Raw genomic sequence first — 21,887 nt, 5'->3', positions numbered from 1 at the left:
AGATAAACTTTTTTAGCTGCATAAATATTAGTCATCTGTGGAGAAGGCTGGGCAGGTAGACTTTTCTTGACATCTTCCCATTCCCCTCCCCCTTTTTTTTTAAACTCAGTATTTTCCTTGTAAATCAGAACAAAGCTCTTAAATTATATTTTCTAGTATTTGTTCATTTGAACAGCCCACGTCCCATGAAGTCAGGTGTGCAGGTGCAGTTTTATGGAAGGCCAAGGCTACAGTATCTCTTTCTTAATTGCCTGGCATTGGCATGGGTTAGTGCAGTGAGTTTCCATTTGGCAGAGCAGCCTGTTCTCCTGTCATGGCCAGCATCAGAGCTGGATCTATTGCTGAGGTGATTTTTCTTGTACCAAGGCAGCTCATTGATCATCTTTGGAGAGACAGCTGATGAGAGAGAAGTTCTGGTAACCACTGTATTTAAGACTTTTCATAAGTTTATGTGAAAATGATTTTGACAGTTGACTGTCAACAACATTTTAAACCTGTGTGCTGTGTGTTTTGATGTCAAATCTAAAACCACTGTTGTCAGTAAGTTAAAAGAAAAGATGAGGTTTAAGATTTGCATGACAACAAAGAATCCCAACTTTTGGTGTATCATTTAAGCAATTGTTTGTAGTTTACCCTGTTTCCTGTCTTCTGTTTAGTACAAGGAATGCCTTGGGGGTTTTCTCCCGTGTAAAAAATCAGTTGATTTTCATTTTGGTAATATTAAAATAAAATTATTTTTGTGGTTGATTTCTTAGGCATATCTTTAATGTTACAGGGTAGGCATGCAAATACTGTAAAAAAAGATCCAGGTATAAGTAATAGACTATTTTTAATTGTTAATACTTTAATTTTTTAAAATATGTATTGATTTTTTGGAGGGTGGGGTGGGTTTTTTTGTGATGCTGCTTATCTGATAATTTAAATCCTAGTTGAATTATGTTGCCAGATTGTCTTCAGAAGGGCATGAAGTCAGCACACATGCTTCAGTAATATCTGGTTGTTTTACCCTTATGTTTCCAGTTGGCAATTTGAAATTATGGCTTCAACTGCACTTTAAATATGTGATAATAGCATGTGTTTCTAATAAGGGCCAGCACCATTTTGTTCAGATAGTGTGAATGGTTGTCACTCATATATGTCAAATGCACCTTCATCTGCTTCTTTGATGGCCCCCTAAAAACCATACCCTCAAATCAGGCCGATGAAATTAGCTGCTGTGTAAATTGTGTGTCTGAGTGGTTCATTATCTAATCACCGTCAGAACCACAGTGATAAAGTAGATTGAAACAGGGACGAGGTCTGCCAGATGATTTCAGGCCTTTTTTTCTAAGCCCTGTTTCCCTTGGAAACACTAAGAGTCATTCAGAACTTCAGAATTCTTTGTCTAGAACTTCTTTTTTTTTTCTTAATGCATAAAATTGGTCAGCCAGTGAGGGCTGCCAGGGTGATTTGTAAGGTTTTCTTTCCATGAGTCTTTTAGTCATTACTGCTTGTATTAAAATGTTCTGCGATGTTCAATTTAGCTACTGTGTTTGCTACTGCCAGGTTAGATACTGCTGAATGCAGTGGTACCTATTTTCAGGAAAGTGCTCAGCCTGTAGGAGAAATTCTTAAAGAAACTATTTAGAAGAAACTCTTAAAGAAAGATGTGTTAAGTGTTTTCCTGAAATGGGAAAGCACTGTGCTTTGTATGTATCTGTATAAAGCTTTGGATTCTGGAGCAGATATGTAAATTCAAAGACTAAAACAGTATGGTATAAAATATTGCAGGTGACATTTGTATTCGGGGAAGTATGACAGACCTACTGACTTTACTCTTTCATCTCAAACTCTTGTGACTCTTAATAGTAGGTTGTAAATATATATTTCTAGTCTTCTTAGTTCAATATGTAATTTAGGTGTTCTTTTGTTTTAGGAGCATTTGAAGATGATGATATCACTCATGTTGAAGGAAGCGTAGATCCTGTTCGTGACATTGAAATAATCCATGAGGAACTTAGACTTAAAGATGAGGAGCTGATCATGCAGAGTATAGACAAACTTGAAAAAGTAGCTGTAAGAGGAGGAGACAAGAAATTAAAGCCTGAATATGTAAGTATAAGTACATGACCTATTAAAGTAGGTAATTAAGTACCTTCTGTATTGAATTTAAATTTTTGTATTGTTGGGTTTTGTTATTAATCTCCCATATGTATGATACAAAACACTACTGCTATTTTTATGGGTATTTTAAAGCAATTACTGAGTTGAAAAAATTATTAGAATTAATTCTTTGATGTGTTGACTGTGTAAGATTTCAGTGATGAAGCTGTAATTTTTTAAATTTAACTTCTTTTCTTGCTGACACAGCTTTATATGAGAATTACCAATGTTTCATCAAACTTGCATCAATGTTTAGTTTTAATTCATAGTACAGTAGTCATTTCTGAATTATTCTTTCTGTTAAGTTCTAGTCTGGTATTCATACTAATATTCCTGTAGTCACCAAGTGAATACATTTTTTGGTGTGGTTGCACTTTATGTCTTTTAGTGCATATTAAATAAAGACTGCTTGTTGAAATTAATTTTGGAATGCTGTTGTGGAAGGCTGCTTAAATGAGCTCAATTATCACAGGGTATAGTGGTGTTTCTTTGTAAATTAGAAATGTATAATAATTATCAACTTCAAAGTATATTTTTGTAAATTATTATTTTACTGCCACTTGACTTTTGAGTCTCCTACACTTTGCCAGTAGTCTAGTTATTAATTTTTCTTTATTTCGTTAATCTTCTATAAATATTTCAGGTGGTATATAAAGTACATTCTCTAATTATTGCAGCAGTGTATCAGTATGGAAATAGACTATTTTTGCTTAACAATTAAGTAGTAAAAAATATTGGGTTTTGCCATGTTTTTTCAGATAGCAAGTACTAAGAAAAACATTGTCATATCAGTGCTGGTGGTCTAGTTTATCAGCATTGATATTTGTTGTCCATACCTGGTGTTTGGAAGTGAATAGGAACGGAAAGTAACCATTGGTCTCCAAAATGTTAATTTTCATGAGGCAGTGTTACAAAGCACTTTTTGGGTAGCTTCTATTGGTGAAGAACTAGTTTTCATCTGTGTGAAACATACCGTGGTTGTTCTAAGCCAGAAAAAAATACCTACTGTTGGATGATTTGAAAACTTTCACGTAAGCTCAGAGAGAGAGAGGAGCAAGTATGCTTCATTTAAGGTCTTATCTGACATGTCAACCCAGCCTTGGGTACGTGTGGGCAGTGATTTTTATCTTTTATAAAAGGTTGCACCTGCTTAGAAGAACAGTGAAGCTTATGCCTACAGTTTCAAATAGCATCCAGTCTTTTACCTTTTAATTCATCTTAATGAAAGGGGCAAGCAAAAATCCTGTCCTTAGCAAATTCAAAGTTCAGCCCAAGGCTAAATTTTACATGGTATGAGATGATGAAAATGAGGAGTGTCGTGATGCCGTTCTGCACCAGTCTTGAGCTCTTCTTGCTTGCTTTCTTGTGTGGCTGGCTTTGGAAATAGCTCGGCTCCTCACAATAGAGATGTTCTTGTCCAGTTTTTGAGTCTCTAGGTGCTTTGAGAATTTCATATCATACGCTGTGTTCTTCCTGTGCCTAGGGAAGAAGTCAGCATTTTTTTGTGATTGCAAAGAGACATAACCGAAGTGTGTTTTAAATAAAATTCTTAATAGTCATCATGTAAGTGTAGTGGGTGGTAAGTACAGTTACTGTTGTTTGACAGAGCTGCTCTTACTCATTTTACAACTACAGGAATTTGGTATGTGTTTGAAAACAGAAAATGTCAGATTATTCTCAAATCAAGGGAGGCAGTAAATAACCTCAGATCTATAAATGCAATTTAATTAAATCTTTAAAATCTGCATTAGTAATGTGTCTTTTCCTAGCTTCAGGTTTTCACCCTGCTCTTTGCCTGTTCCTTCGATCTCATAACTATTACTTCTGTAGTTCACCCATCAAAATGACTTTGTCATCTTGTGTTTGTAACTTACACTTCCTGTCACACCTTGGGTTTTTTATATCCTTTCTTTGTGAACGCATGCACAGAAAACACCAGGTTCTTGGTGTTGCTCCACCACTTCTCAGTAACAGCTGTTATGCTTGACCAATCTCAGTTGAGTTTGTCAATGACAATAGAGGTTTCAAAGGCATTAAATTCCTTTGTTTCATGGAAAGGGGTGTCTGTAATGCTCCCCTTGAGACAAAGGCTGCACATAGGAACTGCAGTCACTAGGGAATCTCTTCAGGGAAGAGCTGTGGGGCATCATGTCTTTGAGTCCTGCTAATCTTGGATCTTCTTGCTTATCTTCCTTTGTGGATTGTATGCTTGAATTGGAAGGTAGACAGTAGACCTTAGTAAAATTGACTTTTTTTGGTAATGGTAAAGGCCTGTGAAAGCTCTGCTTGGTTACATTTCCTAGTAAATCAATCCTTAAGCCTAGTTACACAGCTTCTAGAAATACATTTGTGTAGTTATAAGATTATAACAGCCGTTGTTTGGCTTTTCCAGCCACCAGATGGGTTTATTTAGGTGTTCAGCCACTGGGTTGTGAGGCACTTCTGTACAGTGTGCTTTGCCTCTTTTCCTTTAATGTTTTGTATTGCAGAGAAGACCTGTGGTTGCTTTTATATAGTATACTGTGTGATTAACTGTGTGGTAAATGACTTATGGGTCTAGGAGAGAAACCATATGGGATTGGTGAAACAAATAGTTAAAGATTATGCCTCCCTAAAGCAGTAGCCAAATGTTAGGAGTGTATTTTGTTTGATCATTCTGCACTTCCCAAGTCTGTTGTATTTTGTGGTGAGCTTGTTGGGCACAGAGAGGGTTCCCTGTCCACCACAGTTTGTAATGTAATTAATGTAGTGCGGCTTGTGGATACTGCTTAAGGCTTCCTCTTTCCAGTGCAGAAAAGCCATTAAGAGACAGTATAGACTGGAATTCATACTTTTTTCAAACAGGTTAGAAAAAAAAAAAGGGGGGGGGGGAAGCTGGGAGAGAACTTAACTGGGATTGGCCTTTTTAAGTTAATTACCAGTATAATACATAGCTATTCTTAATATTCTGTTCTTTCCACTGCAGAGGTATGCAACAGACGGCTCTTGTCTATGCTCTGAGTGTTCCCAGTTATTTGCCCTTTCAGAAAAAATAGGAGGTTACAAGGGAAAACCTGGGTATTTGTAGGTTGATTCGGTTTCTGTTTTGTTCTAAAGGCATAGTGCTAAAATTTTAGTCTCTCTCCTTTTCTTTGTTTTCCTTTCCCCTTCCTTCTGGGAGTTTATTAAGGTAAAGACACTTGAGAATTTCTTAAGAGTTGTGAAAGTTCTGTGATTCATTCAGATAAAGATATTGCAAGCTTTCTTCCCGATATCGCTTTCAGACCTTTCACTGGCTTGCTTTCCTCTGGTGAACAAAAACATCTAGCACTTGAATTGCATTTTTCGTTTCTTGCCACTTTTTCTGAGAGCACTTTGAGATCTATTGAGAAAGAACACTGTTACAAGGTTAGGGAAAGAAGAACAAGGTGAGGAAAGAAAAGGAACAATGTTGATCTTAGTCAAGCATGTTTTTCTTTTGGTAGTTTGCTGAATATAACAAATAACCTTAATATGAAAGCTAAGGAAAAGTTACTGATTTCAGAGCAGCTATAATCTCCGTGTGACTTGTTTAAACTTATTGTTGGCATCAAAGGGGATTTCACTCTGTGTGTCATGGAACCTAATTGAAAGTAGAAGTCATTCTTCTCATTTCATAAATATGAATTGTCTGCTTTAGAGGATTCTCTTTGTCAGTAAGCCTCCACAACTGTAACTTGATAGTCTGAAATCTCCAAAAGGTTTAGGAGAAGAAAAAAATAGAAAATTGTCAGTCAGTGTCAGTCAACAGTTCTTAAATCTGAGATTTGTATTTGATTGCCCACCTTCTTGCACCTGTTTTCTAATCTGTTGATTATTATTTTTCCTTGGTGTAAGCCCACATTGCATACAGTTGGTAAGTTCACTTTTGTGCGGTGACCTGGCTTTGCAGTTGAATACAGTGTTAGCTGTTTGTCCTGTCTCTCAGAGAATTGATTTCTCAATCCCCTGTCAGCAGAAATAAAATAGCCAACTGCTGTTAAGGAGCCATCAATGAAATTATTTTCAAGTTCTACTTGAAAATCAATGACACAATGTGGTCCAAGATCAGCAACATGTAATGTTGACATAGGTCTGGAATAGCTTCCTTTACACATATATTTTTGCTGTTTTGCAAGTGTTCTCACTGCTTTCTTAGAAGTGACTGTTTTTACTAAGGGTACTACTATTTCAGACTTCGTATACTGGCTATAACCTTTTAAAGATACATTATAAAATAAAAATACTCCTGTTATTTGCATGTACTAAAACAGTGCAAATATTATTTCAGAAAGCAGAGTAATTTCGGTATTATATTTTAAATCTGGGTGGTGCTGGTATCTGCAGAGATGTGAGAAAGATACTGAGTTAGACTTTATTATTAGCTTATTATTCACCTGTCACTTTGGGTAGCAGGAGATTTCAAAGTAAAATTCGAATATAGATCAAAATGTGTAATTTCAAAACTTGTTTAAAAATTACACATTTTTTTAAATTTATGGTATTTTCAGTCCTGGAGACAGAAGCCTTCAAGTTAATACAATATAATATAAAGTGAACATTACTGCAGGATTCTCTTCCATTACCCTTCCCACGTGATTCAGTTCTAGACCTTAGAGACTGATCTTCTGCAGTAGATGGCTTTTCCTTCAGCCCTTTGGTAGTGCACTGAATCTTGAATTCCAGCACAGAATAATTCTTAGTCGTAATGGTAATCTGCTTTATATATCTGACCACAAGAATATTATTTATAGTTGAGTTCATGCGGATTATTAATGTTAGTGATATGCAAAGTGCTTAGGTCAGTATCAATGTCTGCAGTGTTTGAGCTTCCAATTTTCAGTTGAAAGGCGGCTTTTACAGTACGTCAGAATCAATGTTCACTGCATTTGAACTTCCAGTTTTCAGTTGAAAGGAGTGCTTTTACAAGTCCTGCAAAGGTGTCTAAACTCCATTGTTAAAGTCTGTCAATTTTAAAATAAGATTAGTTTTTGAAATCAAACACATTTTGTAAGAGCTAAAGTAATTGCAATTATGAAAAGAACAAGTTAGAGACTCCTTTTTAATGTAATGGTACCAGAACCACCGAGAATCATAGAGTACAAGTATCTGTCAGAATATACATACTATGAGGAGTAAAGCAAAATCCTCCTAATGATGTTTTAAGTAGTTTTAATCCCTGTCTTCCTTCTCCGTTCGATTTAATGTCTTAGTCCTGTCCTGATAATACAGTAACTGTGTGAAAGATTATTTTTTTTTGTTCATTTAAAATTACCGATATGGTGTGAGAGATACTTCACAGACAGCAGACAGCTGGTAGATTCAGTTCCTTCTCATTATCAATATATACTAGGTGAAAACAGAGTGAAAATCTTTCCTTCCTGCAATATTCTGATGAATGGGATGGCACTGAGCAGAATTCGCTGACCTCGTGCTGCAAGTGCTCACCGGAGTTCTCACGGATGGGTGAACTCTTATTTCCTCTAACTGATGATGTCAGTTGGGAATTTTCACCTTTCTTGCTTTCCAAGTTTAAGATAAATACAGCAATGAATTGTATTTTTTTTCCCCACAAGTTTCTTTGGTCTCCTTTTGTGAGGAGAGTTTGAGAGGCCAGTTTGTTCCACTGGAGATGGAAGGAAAGGAGCAGCATATGCGTACACTGTTGACATACTTTCTGCCGATGGCTGTTACAATTAGTAACTTAAATGTTAAATCATAGGGAATTGAGAAAATATTTATGTTCTTAATGCATATAATTAGGCCTAAAATCTTTAGTGGACCATTTACTGTGCTTAATGTGGTATTTAGAGGAAATTAAAGTTCATTCTGGAGAACATTTTGAATGTAACAGGAAAATATTCATGGCAGATGTTTGTGAATTAATCAGTAGTAAAGCCCGACTTAAAAGTACATAAAATGTAAATACACATTTGGATTTCTTTTGGTATTATCACTAGCCAAAGAGAAATCAATGCTTAAATACTTTCTGTCAGGGCTGATCTCTCCTGTGTAAATTTGAACAGTGACTTAAATTAATTACTTATATAAATAATGTCTGTCTGGGTATATCTAGATCCAAACCATGGTGTAATTTTTAAATAGTACATATGTACAGCAAAATAACTCCATATATGAATAGTTGTATTCTGAAAAAGACCCCTTTTTCAATTGGCTTAATTCATATCTAGAACAAAGGCATTCACATGTGGATTTATTTGGAAATAAGTGTGTGTAGACTAATGCAGTAAGAAAAGTTTAGCGGGACTCTACAGAGGATGTTTCATTTTACTCTACAGTGAAATTTCTCTGTTCTCAATTTTTGAACTGCTAGAAGTAATCACTTGTAGATAGCCTGCTTTCTATATTCTTGCCTGCTTTTTTTCTTTGAGAAGCTACAAGTGACTATATAATTTTATGTGTAATGCCTTAGAACCCAAAAGGATGACCCACACAGAAAAATGTGGGGATTATTGACATGAATTGCATTGCCTGGAATGTTTGTAGGATGTTTTGGGTGAAAGTACTTGCTGTGGTTCATAAACATTATTGGCATCTAGCTCTGAGTAAATCTTATATCATGTACAGCTTGTACCGGCTCTGTTAGAAGGTATTGAATAGAAGAAAGAATAATACACTTGTCCTAAATCCATTACTTCTCCCATTGTATTTTTATTAAAGTCAGTGAGCAAGGGAATTGTAAGAGATTAGACATTGTTTTGTACCGCAGAGGAGCTCATTGTCACTCCAGTTGATGCAGTACCTGACTTGTTCTCTTTCTTGCACCCAGCTGCTACAGCTTATTTAAGCACTTAACACAATTGAAAAACATGATCTAGCCTTTTTCTTTCAAACTGCAAAATTTGTCTTTAATTGTCCTTTGAAAATACCATTGTTTCAAAACTTTTTTTTTTTTTTTTTTACAATAAAAATAAAAGTAAGGATAAGAATTCTTATTTTGTCAGTTCAGTGTCACTTTCTTAACCTCCCCCCGGAAAGCGGAGAGCTGAGGCTATGCTAAATAGATCTGAAAAAAATTTCCAAGGAAAGCCATGAATGGAAGGACTCTGGCCACGGTGCACAGCAGACACCTTGTGTCAACAAGGAAATTGGTGTGTGCACAATAAATTGCTTTTGGTGCAGCACAGTTTAACTAGTTACAAGTGCTTTTTACCTCAGCACAGTTCTCTTATCTCTACCTGAAAAACCATCATAGCTATTTTGAAGGCCAGAAGGAATAGTAATTATTACTTAGTTTGATCTCTTGCATATCTCAGTTTAATTCTCACAATTGTGGTTAAAACAGAATGTATCTCTTAGGGGAAAGAATTAGCCTTTATTTTAATATTTTCTAGCTGGAGATAAAAGTACTGTAACTTGCATAAGCTATGCCAGTGATTCATGATCTTTACTGCTTAGAAATAAGACACAGCTTTAGACTGTTTCTGTCAAGCTTCAGCTCTCAGCCATTTGATTTCTGCATGCTAGTGTGAAAAACCCTGTACTATGTGATTTTTTTTTTTGTTAATTATATATATGAAATGCAATAAGAATAAAAGCAAAAGATTTAAGCACATGTCTTCATGTAAAGGCACTTTTTCAAAGCCTCTTATTTTTCTCCAGTTTTTCAACAGATAAGTTGAAATATTATGACAGATAATAGTAGACTTTTTCGTATTGGACATTAGCCTATTTATATACTCAAAGTTTGTGTTAGTCTTTTAATTACAGTATAGTACATTTCTGTGCGACCCTCAAGTCTACTCAGTCACTCTCACAAGGGGGAAGTCTTCTACCTTGTAAATAGTGTATAAACCCTCCCTCGTCCCCCACCCAACAAGTGTATGAACTTGAGTTTACTGTATTGAAAAACATTATTTGCTTTTCACTGAATCGGATCTGGTCACTATACACATGATTCACGTTGTTAGTAATTTTCTATTTTCAGAATCTGTGTCATTAATGTGGTCTTTTTTTAGGCTGTTGATGAAAGATGATAACTAGTGAAATGCAAATAATTTGTTTGGAGTGCCACCAGAAACACACTCCTTGGATTTTCTATTTACAGTTATTTTCTGAGACCTACTGGTTAGATGGTGTTGATTCCCTTTAGTGTATGTGGTGTTTTTTTGAATTAAATACCTTACATCACAGAGCCAGATTCCTTATAGAAGTCTGAATATATTAATTATTCACTTCTACCTGCCTTATTGATATGCTATGCTGTTGGACTTTTGTATGAAATAAGAGGAACTAAATAAGAGCTACAGGTAATGTTTTAGGTACTTCTTATAGCTTTTCTAAGGAGCAGAGCAGTGAAAATGATAGCATTTTGGACAATTGAAACATTTTAACTGCTTTTTAAGTGTTTACAGGGAGCTGGTCAGTTATTACATCTTGAAAGTTTTGAAGGGAATGAATAAGGTGCTAAGAAACACTCCATACTTCCCAGAAACATCTCCCTTGTGGGCGGAAAAAAGCCTGCGGTACTCACAGTTACTCTCTGCAGTAGTGGAGACTTTTGCACTGCCTGCAAGATCACGGAGAATTCACTTGCACTTTGAAGTGTGAAGTGATAATCCTCACAACTGCTAACTTCTTTATTAAATTTGCGGAAGTTAATTACATGCCCTGCTAATTTACAACAAAAAACTCACAATTCTCTGATGCCAAGTAGGCAAGTGAGTTTTCCAAGCTTCAGTTTAGTCCCTCATGCTGTAAGAAGAATTTGGCATTGGCACACATTATTACTGTCATCCATCCAGAGAGTTTATTAATGTATGCACATTTTTCTACACAGTAGTGTCTCATGAGCATGTCTTGATAAATCTCCTAAATGCAATTTAAATGTATTTCTTTATTCTTTATAGTATTTTATACTGTTGGGATGTGCTGTCAAAGTCCTGCTTAGCATTTCTGGGTTGACTGCTTGCCACCTTTGGAAAATGAGAGCAGGACATTAATTATAACTGCTGTATTGCATATGGTTAAATATACTACGTATTCACACATGCTAAATATATTGCCAAGGATATAGTCAGAAATTAACTGATGTTTAAAACACTGGTATTTGATATTCATGAAGTTTGTTTTATTTCAGATGTCTTGACATCTGTAAGTAAATTGGATTTTGGAGGGGGTTTTGGTGGCTTTTTAAATAGTGCTTGCTGTAATGTTGTTAGCTGACAAACAGAACAAGAATACCCCTCTCATCAAACAAGGAGAAGTGGATCATTCTGCTGGTGACAGATTGACCTCAAAGTGTGCAACTGGGGAGGCCAGATCTAATGAAACAAAGTGGATCATTGCTCTGTATTCTGTTATTAAGCATCCCGGAGTTAACTAGAGTAGTGATTAAATGTATTTAAATGACTGTTACAGTGATAGCAAAGATAAAAAGGTCAGTTCCTACTCTTTCACCAGGCCTAAATGCAAGTAATTAATAAAACTAAAAATGGTGCTTCATGAGATACAACCTGAAAATGTGCTTTTTGTGTGTTTGTTTAGAGTATTGGTGCAGCTGGGTAAAAAAGAAATCTGTGGAAATAGTTGTGTTTCTGTGTATTGTCATAAGTATTTAATACTTTCTTACAAAGGGATCATATTAAATCTCATTGAAATGGGGCACCACCATTAATACAGGGGAATCTGAGTTCATCTGTCCCTCTTTTGTTTTTGTACTGTCTGTCTTAACATTCTATGTGATGCAACTGCCCAGATAGTCCATCAGAGAAAATTTGACTTTGAATAATTTTTTACAATTTTTTCTTTGTGTTTTACTGCCTCACCAGCTTCAGACATAAATGCTGTATTTGCTTAGAAGTTTCCATCCTTTTATATACAGAAAGTTTTTCAATACTTTGCCACCTTCTCTGTCAAACCAAAGTAAATGCAAGTGTACAGCTGTCTGTTCTTCCCAGCATGTTCAGTTGTTGGTCGGCTTCCTCTGAGGAAGTTTGCCATGTAATACTCCCTTAGAACAACAGTTGGAAACAGCATCGTCAGGTACCTTATCAGGAACTCTAAAAAAATAGATCTGTGCCAAAATGGGTTTAGAAGTGTCACTGTAGGCAGCAGACAAATGTGGAAGAGAAGTTCTGATTGGCAACTATGCCCTTAGACAGGCTTTAGAAAGAGCAAACTTTATTTGCTGCACTGATGCTTGAAATTTTCTGGAGGTTCTGTGTTATGTAGCTGCCCTGACAGTGTGATTAAAAAACATTTCATTGCTGCTTAAGCCTAAAAGATTGGCTTTGATAACTTGTGCTATAGTGTTTTTTCTGACAATTTTTTATCAACTCCAATTTAAATGTAATAATGCATTGCTGTTGAGGGGGAGCTGTAATGCCAAAAGCCACGTGGTAGGTGCTTACAGAATTAGTTTAAAACCCGAAATAGTGTGTAATCGGAATTCCTTCACTGCTGAACAGGAATCTTGGAGATTGTGTTGATTTTTATAAATCTATTTAACCAAGAGCTGAGGATAAAGATCTTAAAAGTACCTGTTGGTAGAATTGCTTCCCTTATCTTGTTTATACAGATTAATTAAAAATTAAAAAGCACATAGGGTTAAAGATAAGATGGTACCACTGTTTTCTTTTTTATGTGTAATCTTGTTGCATGTCTCTACATAAGCTGTTCTGGCCACTCATCATAGTAACCAGCTGGGCCATTTCACCTGCTGGAGCCATTAAAGAGGACTCTCTCCCCCTAGATTAATCCCCTCCGACATTAGTTTTTTGCTCTGACAACTGGAGCAGGCATTCAGAATTTGCAGGTGGCCAGTGTGACGCACATAATTGCCTACAATTTTAGGCAATGAATAAAAATGGTCTACATTACTTGTCAAAGGTTGTATATGCAGTGCCAAGTGAGATCTATGGGAAGCCTTTTAGGGTTTAAAGAACAGTTAATAGCAAAGCTGCACAGTGCTTTTTTAATCATAATGCATTTGTAATATAGCACTTTGATCTTCTCCTTGTAGGAAATGGTGTTATATTAGCCACTTTTAAACATTTATGAGTGAAATTCAGTTACAGGAGAGTAAAAGTGATTATTCTTAGGCAGAACATGTTAGATTTCATTAAAAGTTTTAGCTTGCCCCTTCCTTGTTAAAATCTGTGGGGAGTCCTGTTCCTGGAGGGTTTCAAATCAGGATCTGAAGATTTCGAAGAGCTTTTTCTTTGTTTTTCACTAAAGCAACTGCAAGACTAGAAAAGACTGTAGTAAATACTGATGTTATTTGTGGTTGTTTATAAATGTACTTCAACCGCATAGCATTAAGCGCAAAAAATACCGTGTGCTCCATGGTTTAAGGAATGTTTCCTTGTATTTTCAAGATCTTAATTCTTGGTTGCATCAATTATAACCTAAAAAATGCATTATTTAAAGCATGATCATAAATTATCTACAACAAAAAATAGGCGACTCTAAAATGTACTACTTCTAGAAGAGCCGAGTTTGACCTTTCAGACCCAAGAGCCTTTTATTAACACCTGCCTGTAAGGAGAACCGTGCCACACGCAGCTTTCGGATTCACGACCACAAAACTGATGAGGAAAGGCTTGAAGGGTTCAGTTTGTGTCACTTGCTGTTTGCCGTTTCCATTTCACAGATGATTAATCTTTCTGTGAAGAAAGGCCAGAGAAACAAAGCACATTGGGCTCTTCCTGCAGTTACTCCTTCTGAATGCACACTAGCTTGCTAACTAAAAGGCCTTTAGATTTCCTGCCGAGAGAGATGTTCTGAAAGTGAATGCAGCTGGTTGGAGGTCACCAGTGCAAGGCTCTTGCCATTGTGTAATGGAGGCTTTGGCAGGTTTCATTTTGGGGGGGAGGGAGAAGGTGTTGGCGAAAAATTAATGCAGAATAAAAAGGGCTTTGGCCATTTGAATTAATTTCTTGAAGGGTGGATCATCAATAATAGGCTCAATTTCTTTTGCTCACTATTTAAAAAAAAAAAAGATATTTGCTGTGTTTTTTTCCCACCCGTTCCCTTTTCTTAATGGCATGTTTATATTGTACGTGGTCTCTCCCGCTGGATGCTGAAATGTCGCGTCTTACTGAGTTTGAAAAGCAATCTAAAATGTACTGATTTTTACATTTTATGAGCTCTGCTAATTTTCGTGGTGGCAAGAGAAGATTCTTTAGTATTGTATATTTAACTTCCTAATTATGGGATTTGTATCGCTTTAATAATTGATACTGCACTTTAGTGACTTTTAAAGCAGCGATTTCTATTTTTCTGGGAGAGTGAAAATTTGTTTTTAAAAGGTATTATCTAATTTTTAATTTGTGTGTATGTTTTGAATCTTAATGTATACCTGCCTTGTTTATGGAAGAGAATGGTCTGATATCCAGCTGGGTTTTTGACTTTGTTTTTTCTTGATCTTGCGTAGGACGTAATGTGCAAAATCAAGACGTGGGTAATAGATGAAAAGAAAGCTGTCCGCTTCTATCATGATTGGAATGACAAAGAGGTAGGCTATAAATATTATCCCATGAGTTGACTCCTGATTTTGCTACCTGTTACTGTCTGGTTTTAAAGTGGTTTTTTTATTATTTCATATTCATAGTGCATTAAATGTTAAATTTATCTGCCAGTTCTGTGTTTACTGGTGATAGAAATATTACATTAATTCTGTTGCCTTCTCAGACATGCCATGAGGAAAATGGTCATAAAATTAACTCAAGTTGGTATAACTTGTTTTTAAAATTCTCCTCCTTTATTTTCACTTCTAGATTGATGTTTTGAACAAACATTTGTTTTTTACTTCAAAACCGATGATCTACTTGGTTAACCTCTCTGAAAAAGACTACATTAGAAAGAAAAACAAGTGGTGAGTGTGTTCAGGTTAAATATCTAAATTTATGTTTCTGTTTCACATTTTTCAATGGTGAAAAATTCCTTGCGCATTAAGATCACCAAGGATATTAATTAAAATAGGAATAGAAACTAATGTTGCACTTTTGTTACTTATTATGCTCCCATTGACATGCTGCTTGAGTACAATGCATATGGCGAAACCCTGAATGCAAGTGCAGAATAGAAAAGAATATGCTTTCCTTTCTTACGTTTTTACATGAATCCATTAACTGTGAAGAAAATAGATTTGATTTAGAAGTACTGATTTAAATAAACATATGGTTTTATCATGTTATATAATGCTGATAGTTCGAACAACATCTTTTTCATTCCAAAGGAATGAATTGAATGCCAGAGGACTAAAGCTATGTGAGTTGGAGAGAAATCTTTCAAACTGTGGCAAAATTGCACGTTTTAACAGTATTCTTCTGTTTGCAGTTGGGTGCCTGGCTTTCTTGCCACTGCTTGCACTTCATGTACGGTTTTCAGGCCTGTTTTGATGAGCTTTAACGCCACGAACAGCACAGGTTTTAGTGAAGTATTCCTGACATCAATATTATGACTTAAGTACATGATGGTTACGAAATCAATCTATCAGACTTTCAGCGAACTGGATGAAGATCCAGCGCTAACATGGTAGACATACGGTGGGAATCTGCTGTTGAGAAGTACAGCGTTTAGCATGTCATTGGAAGCTCTAGATGGGAAAAATATTTGCTTTGTGGAGGAGAGAACAGATTTAGTAGTATACGATGAAGAAAAATTTATAGCAGTATATTTAGTTTTAAAAAAAAGCAACAAAACAACAAGCCTTTTCATAGTATTCAGATCTTTAAACACTGTACTTGTGAGATACTTTGAAGATGTATAAACTTATGTTTGTGAACAGATATATGCGTGTAACTCATCCGAACAAATCCGAAGTATCTAAAGCGGAATATCTGAATTCTCCTAAAGTACACCCTCTGTTTCTCCCTGTACTTCATTAAGTACTTAGATGCACATGGTTTCAATTTTCCATTAAAAATTCTCATTTCCATATGATATCAAAGAGTGAGAAGGCTTTAAACTGAAAAATAAACATTCATAGACTGGAAGCCAAAACAATAATTAATGTCAGATGGTTAACTCCAATAAATCATTAGAATAAATTCTGTGAAATTACTGCAACTAAAACTGTCCTTTTGATACTCCAAGACATTTTGTGTTAGTATTAAAGAACGAAATTTAACCTATTTAATAGCAAACCCTCTTAGCCCAAAACACAGACTTTGGAATAAACATCATAGCCAATGTAATAATATAAGCTTTTCATATTTGGCCAGATTTTATATTTTTAAAATAATTTGTTCCTTCCTGAATGTTTTTTGGGTGTGATGATTTAAACATTAGAAGTGGTTCTACCCAAGGAAGTGAAAAATCAGGATAGTAGTATTTGCTCTGTTACTGTCAGGTGATACTTTTTTCGAAGTACAATTGTTGAGGTTTCCTGAGGTTCGCTATAACAGAGCAGACATGGAAGTTTATGTGAAAATGGATGAGTCCATTTCTCTGTCCAAAAAAGGATCCTCGCACCTGTATTTGGATGATTACAGGTAGAACTCACTGGCTCTAATTGTACAGTAAATACCATTTCCCAGACCCTAATGGTAGACAGACTACTTAGGAGACGCCAGTCTGTGATTTAGCTGTCGCCAGTCACCCCATGTTTTTTGTGAGACTAGTTGTGATGATGACATAGTTAAACCCAATTGAAAGCAAATCTTTGTATAAATTGCGATTTTTAATTTGTAAAATATCAGATGTTTGAGTTGAGGAGTCATATAATGAAATGGTTTAACTGTTTCTATTACAATTAATGATTTAGTTTTAAAAAAGTATACCCAGATCTCATGGTTGTGAGTGTAATTGTAGCTGAAAGATCAAAGCCTGGGTAGCTGAGTGATGTTCCAGAAGAGAATTTACCACATAGCCATTTTCAGTACAGTTTCTGCCTCCTGCTGTTCCTATTTTCCCTCAAGCTAGCCATTGACTACCCCCTGTGCATCCCTGCTCGTAAAAAATGATTGAGGAAGTATTTGTCATGTATTTATGAGTGGGAAACATTGTGTGATAGGGAAAGGCATCTACTAGAACCAGAAAGATTGCCATTTTCTTTCATTCAGCCACTCTGCCACAGCTTTAAATCCTCTGTTTATGCAACATAGCTTTTATATTTAAAAGCTGAATAAACGTTTTCTATGAAAGATGGTAACGGTAGGCTTTTGTCATTTGTGTGGTACAAACAGATGTAGATGATTAGAATATATTTTACTGTTAGATGCCACTTAATTTGTGATTTTTTTGTTATTATTTTGAGAGGTAGAGGTTCATGTTTGAAATGCAAGCCACATTTAGACTAGTCGCTCAAGTTGAAAAAGTTTATTTCTGAGTTTAATTCATAATATTGCTGCAACAAAAGTAAGGTTAATGCAGGAAATGCTCAGCAGTAAAATATTTTCATAAGATTATATAAGACAACTATAAAAGTGTTTAAAACAGCAAAGGAGAGGAGAAGCTTTTTGATTGTGGGTAGAGAGGAAAACTAAAATTGTCTTTGTTTTACTGGGTCACTCTCTCAGAATTAATGAACATTTTAATTGTTAAAACACATTTACTTTTAAGTGCTAACATGTTATTTTTCAATCCAAGAAAAGAAGAAAACACTGTGAAAGATAGGACTATTGTGTGTTTGAGTAGGTGTATTGACCTTTTGAAAGATGTAAAAACTGGAATAGCTCCAAGCAGTTACTTGCTGGTTTTAACAATGTTGAATTAGTCATTCAGTTGATTTATGATTAAGACCTAGCCCCTGAAGAGAAGCTGACATGGCAGCTGTGTTAGTCGCACTTGTGTTATGATCAGATGACAGTAATCATGATGTTGTATGGGGGAATCCACTGAAACCATTCTTACTACATATTGCTGTGCTCTAAATGAATGCTTAAGCCCTTCTTTTAATAATTCCTAATGGGTTTTATACGGATCTAGTACCTTAACGTGGTATATGTATATTCAAGTTTTACCATGAAAGTATTCTAAATAAGCCTATTAATTTTCAGTTAGAACTGTTTTCTGAGTTGCAGGATGTCACATAAATCCAGAACATGAGGTTTATCAGCCCTTTACCTAATTAAAGGTTTACATTTTAATCTTACTAAAAAGGGTGCTTTTAGTGCGTTGTAATATGGATTCCAATTATGAAATATACTGAGCTAATTAATGAGCAGATATAGTGGACCATGCTTAGCATAGTGTGTTCAGTATTTTGGACTTATTCTTTGTAGTGAGCACCAGGAACACTGTATGTGTCAAAGCTGCATAGACTGATCCTTTGACTCAACTTCTCAGGCCCAAACAAGTGAATTTTTTCATCCTGTGCATAAGCTGTAATTTAAAGACCTGATTATGCTGCTAAAGATTTTCTAGCATCTATAGCATCGTAACTAAGCCGTTTCTCTAATATAATTCAGACTTGTTGAATACCCAAATCTGTGTTAGCACTATTTTCAAGGAGTTGTTTCTCAAAAGTCTTACGGTAGAAATCCTGTTAACAAAATTAAGTTGGGTGTTGATGGGTTAGGGTCCTCTCTTTAAGTATCTTACTCATGTGTATTTAGAAAGATAGCATATATGTCATAATAAATAACTTTTGCCCCATTATAGCATTTTCAGTGTTCTTAAGCTAGAAGAGGCATAATTAGGTCAGATAAAAGGTCTCTCTCTTCTGGTATCATGGTTCTGACAGGCCACTAACAGATGTCCGGGGAAGATTATAGGAACAGATTAAGCAGAGTTTATGCATCCAGCTTCTTGCAATCTGTTATTGTAGAACTGACTAAGCCAGATATTATATACTTGTGGTTAATAATTTTTGGCTGATTTTTGTTCTATGAATTTACCCCTTGACCTTTTGAACCTAAGTATACTTTTGGCATCCCAATATCCTGGAGCAGGGACTTCCACAGTTTAACTATGTGCTATATGGAGAAGTACTTCCTTATGCTTGTTTTGGATCTGCCACATCATAATTTCATTTGATGCTCCTTAGATCTTGTAGTATGAGAGTGAATAATCCTTTTCCATTCATCTTTTCCATATTGCTTCAGATGTTCCAAATATTAAAAAAAAGGGGGGTGGGGAGGAGGGGAAAATCTGTCATGAAGAAAGAAATATGAAGGAAGACTCAATAAGCCTGAGTATGAACTAATCTGCTTCACTCAGTCTTTCACTTTTAAACTAGTTAGGAAAGAAAGTTACTATCTGGTGGTAAATGGAGACTTGGTTGTATTTCTGTGGGTACATGCCGAGTGGCAGCACAGATCTAGTAGGTGCGTGTTCACCATCTCAGCAAAGACGCAAGGCAATGTCATGTGCTGATAGAGCAAGAGCATGGTGACAGGAGAAGAAATGCTATCCAGAATGTGTTCATGGCTTCAGTACATCTGTTAAAAACAAGAAAAGAAAACAAAACTTAAAAGAACCTGAAAAACAAAAAAACTTATGCTCCAAAACCTTCCCTTCCACTCTTAAATAGTGTCTGATTTTAGAGAAGTCCTGGAGATACTATTTTTGTACAGACTCTTCTTAAATTGGTTAGCAATATATATTAGATCTCTATGTAAAAAAAAAAAATTAGACTTCCTTAGCATTTTACCTGCATTTTGATTTGGGACCTTTCAAAAAAACATTTTAAAACCCAAAAGAAACGAAAATTCATGGAAATGGTAATATTAACGTGACATACCTTGAAGCAAAACATGATTTAGAAAGCAGTATAAGGATATGTATATTTAAGAATCTTATTAAATAAATTCATGGAAAATCAGAGAAAGAACAGCTGCAGGTCGTCTCTGTCTCTTTTACAGCTGTGGTGACTCAATAAAAGCATGAAACATCTCCATCTTAGTCCCACAGAAACACAATCTTCTTTTGCTGTCCAAGTTTCAGCCCTTTTTAAATACTGTCTGAAATAGATGAACCTTGTAAGTTTTCAAAAGAAAATCCCATTTGGGCCAAATACTTAAAAGTTGTTCCTCTTCTAAAAGGAGGGATGCTGCTGTTAATGAATCTCTGCAGTGTGGAGACAAACAGAATTACATCACTTAGAGCAGACAGTTATTTGCAAATATCAGCAAGATATCTGAGTGCAGGCATAATGCAGTTTTCACTACCTTCAGTTTCTGAATTACATTTATATTCTGAATTATATTAAATATGTATTTAAGTATACTGCAAGTCATACTGTCATGGATGTTTAAGCAGATAAATTCTATTTTTATAAATATATTTGAGAAATTATTTGATGTAGAATTATTTAAATCATAATTAGAAGTTGTAATGCCATGGTGGTATTGAGATGTTTTCTTGACATAGCTGCTTAATGATTTTAAGGCTGTATTCTATGCAGAAAGATTTGGAAAATGACAATTAAATATGTTACACTTCTTTTCCCTGCCTTACAACTTAAATGTTTTTAAAAAACATTAAAATATTATTAGTATTAGTATAAAAGGAGTTTTGCACACACAAGTTGTGAAGTCAGATAATCAACGTTAACAACATTCAGAATTTAGGCTTCCTGCTGCACCTTTGCTGCTTGACTGAGAGTACCTTCCACCTCAAATCATTTTAACTAGAGAATGGCTCTTTTTTTTTTTTCCACTCTTTTTTTTCCAAAGAGCACTTACCTACTATAGTAGGGGATAGTGCATGCTGTTCGTGTAATAAACAGTTTTTCTTTATTATGTCTTATACAAATTAATTAATGAATACAAATTAATTTATCTTCCATCAACCTAATGAGTCTCTTTTCTTTCTGGCACCTTTGCCTGATGTTGCCAGTTGCCTTCTTGTAGTCTTCTGTCTTACCAGTTCCAGTGGCTTTTCATTCAGTAGTTCTGTCTATCCCAAACTTTATTCCCCACCCCTTTCCTAGCTGATGTGTTTTCCGGGGGTCTTTGCCAGATTGTATCTCTCTCTTCTCTGATTTCATCCCATTCTTCCTGGCTTAGTTCCAGTCCAGTCCTTTGGTCTGGAAGCTTTCTTTCACCAGACTTCCTGCTTTGCTTTGCTTTCCTTTGCCTTCCCCTTTGGGGTCCCCCATCCGTTTGAATGTGAATGCACATTGTTTGGGTAACAGCAGGTGTCAGGAACATGTCTCTAAGCACGGGGAAGATGGGTCCCTGTTCTCAGCTCCGGTGTGTAACCTCGCCCCAGACACAAAAACACCTTCCAGGAAAAGTCTAGCTTCACTCTAGTGCTCTGCTTGCATGCAGGTGCTGTGGATTATAGAAAGAGATTAAATTGCTGAGACTCCTTCAGTGTTGAATTTGAGCAGTTTTGCTACTAAGGACGTGAATTTCTGATTTGGATGGTCTTTCACACGACACTTTGTCTCTGATGCTGAGTTTGCTTTGTGCCAAACATAAAGTCTTGGCTCCTAAGCATTAGGACAGTAACATTTTTCAAATAAAATGTTTCTGGGATGTTTTAAAAAATGAGCAGTGCTGTATGGTGAAGCTGTTTTCAAAAACTTTAGTCTGGTTTCAGTCAAAAATTTCACCTGGTTACAACATGGCACTTATAAATAGCTAAAGTGTAGGTTGCAAAGTCAGGAAATAAAGTCTCAGTAATTTACTTAGGATATATTGAGTCTTGAAATGGTAAAAAGGGGAGGGTGGTGGAGGGGAACCTCAGGGTTTTTGGGAAGTCCTGTCCGGGACAGGTAAAGGTAGCTTCAAGCTATTCTTACAACTCCTCAAAGGCTGCAGACTGTAGAGAACAGGATGACCAGAGTCATGAAGAACAGCTTCTGTGATGTTGTGAGTGAGTTGATACCACAA

General features: G+C 35.8%; 1 protein-coding gene across 1 annotated transcript in view; it reads left to right on the top strand.

Moving 5' to 3' along the window:
- Window positions 1-21,887, top strand: part of OLA1 (Obg-like ATPase 1) — a 99,918-nt gene that overhangs the window by 44,669 nt on the left and 33,362 nt on the right. The window contains exons 5-7 of the mRNA XM_014954657.1: window positions 1,916-2,091; window positions 14,537-14,617; window positions 14,880-14,977. Of these exons, the coding sequence (XP_014810143.1) occupies window positions 1,916-2,091; window positions 14,537-14,617; window positions 14,880-14,977 (355 nt within the window). The remainder of the gene's footprint in view (window positions 1-1,915; window positions 2,092-14,536; window positions 14,618-14,879; window positions 14,978-21,887) is intronic.

The sequence above is a fragment of the Calidris pugnax genome, unplaced genomic scaffold (genome assembly GCF_001431845.1).
Source record: "Calidris pugnax isolate Ruff unplaced genomic scaffold, ASM143184v1 scaffold103, whole genome shotgun sequence".
Taxonomy (NCBI): domain Eukaryota; kingdom Metazoa; phylum Chordata; class Aves; order Charadriiformes; family Scolopacidae; genus Calidris; species Calidris pugnax.
This window is presented reverse-complemented; position numbering and strand designations above follow the sequence as displayed.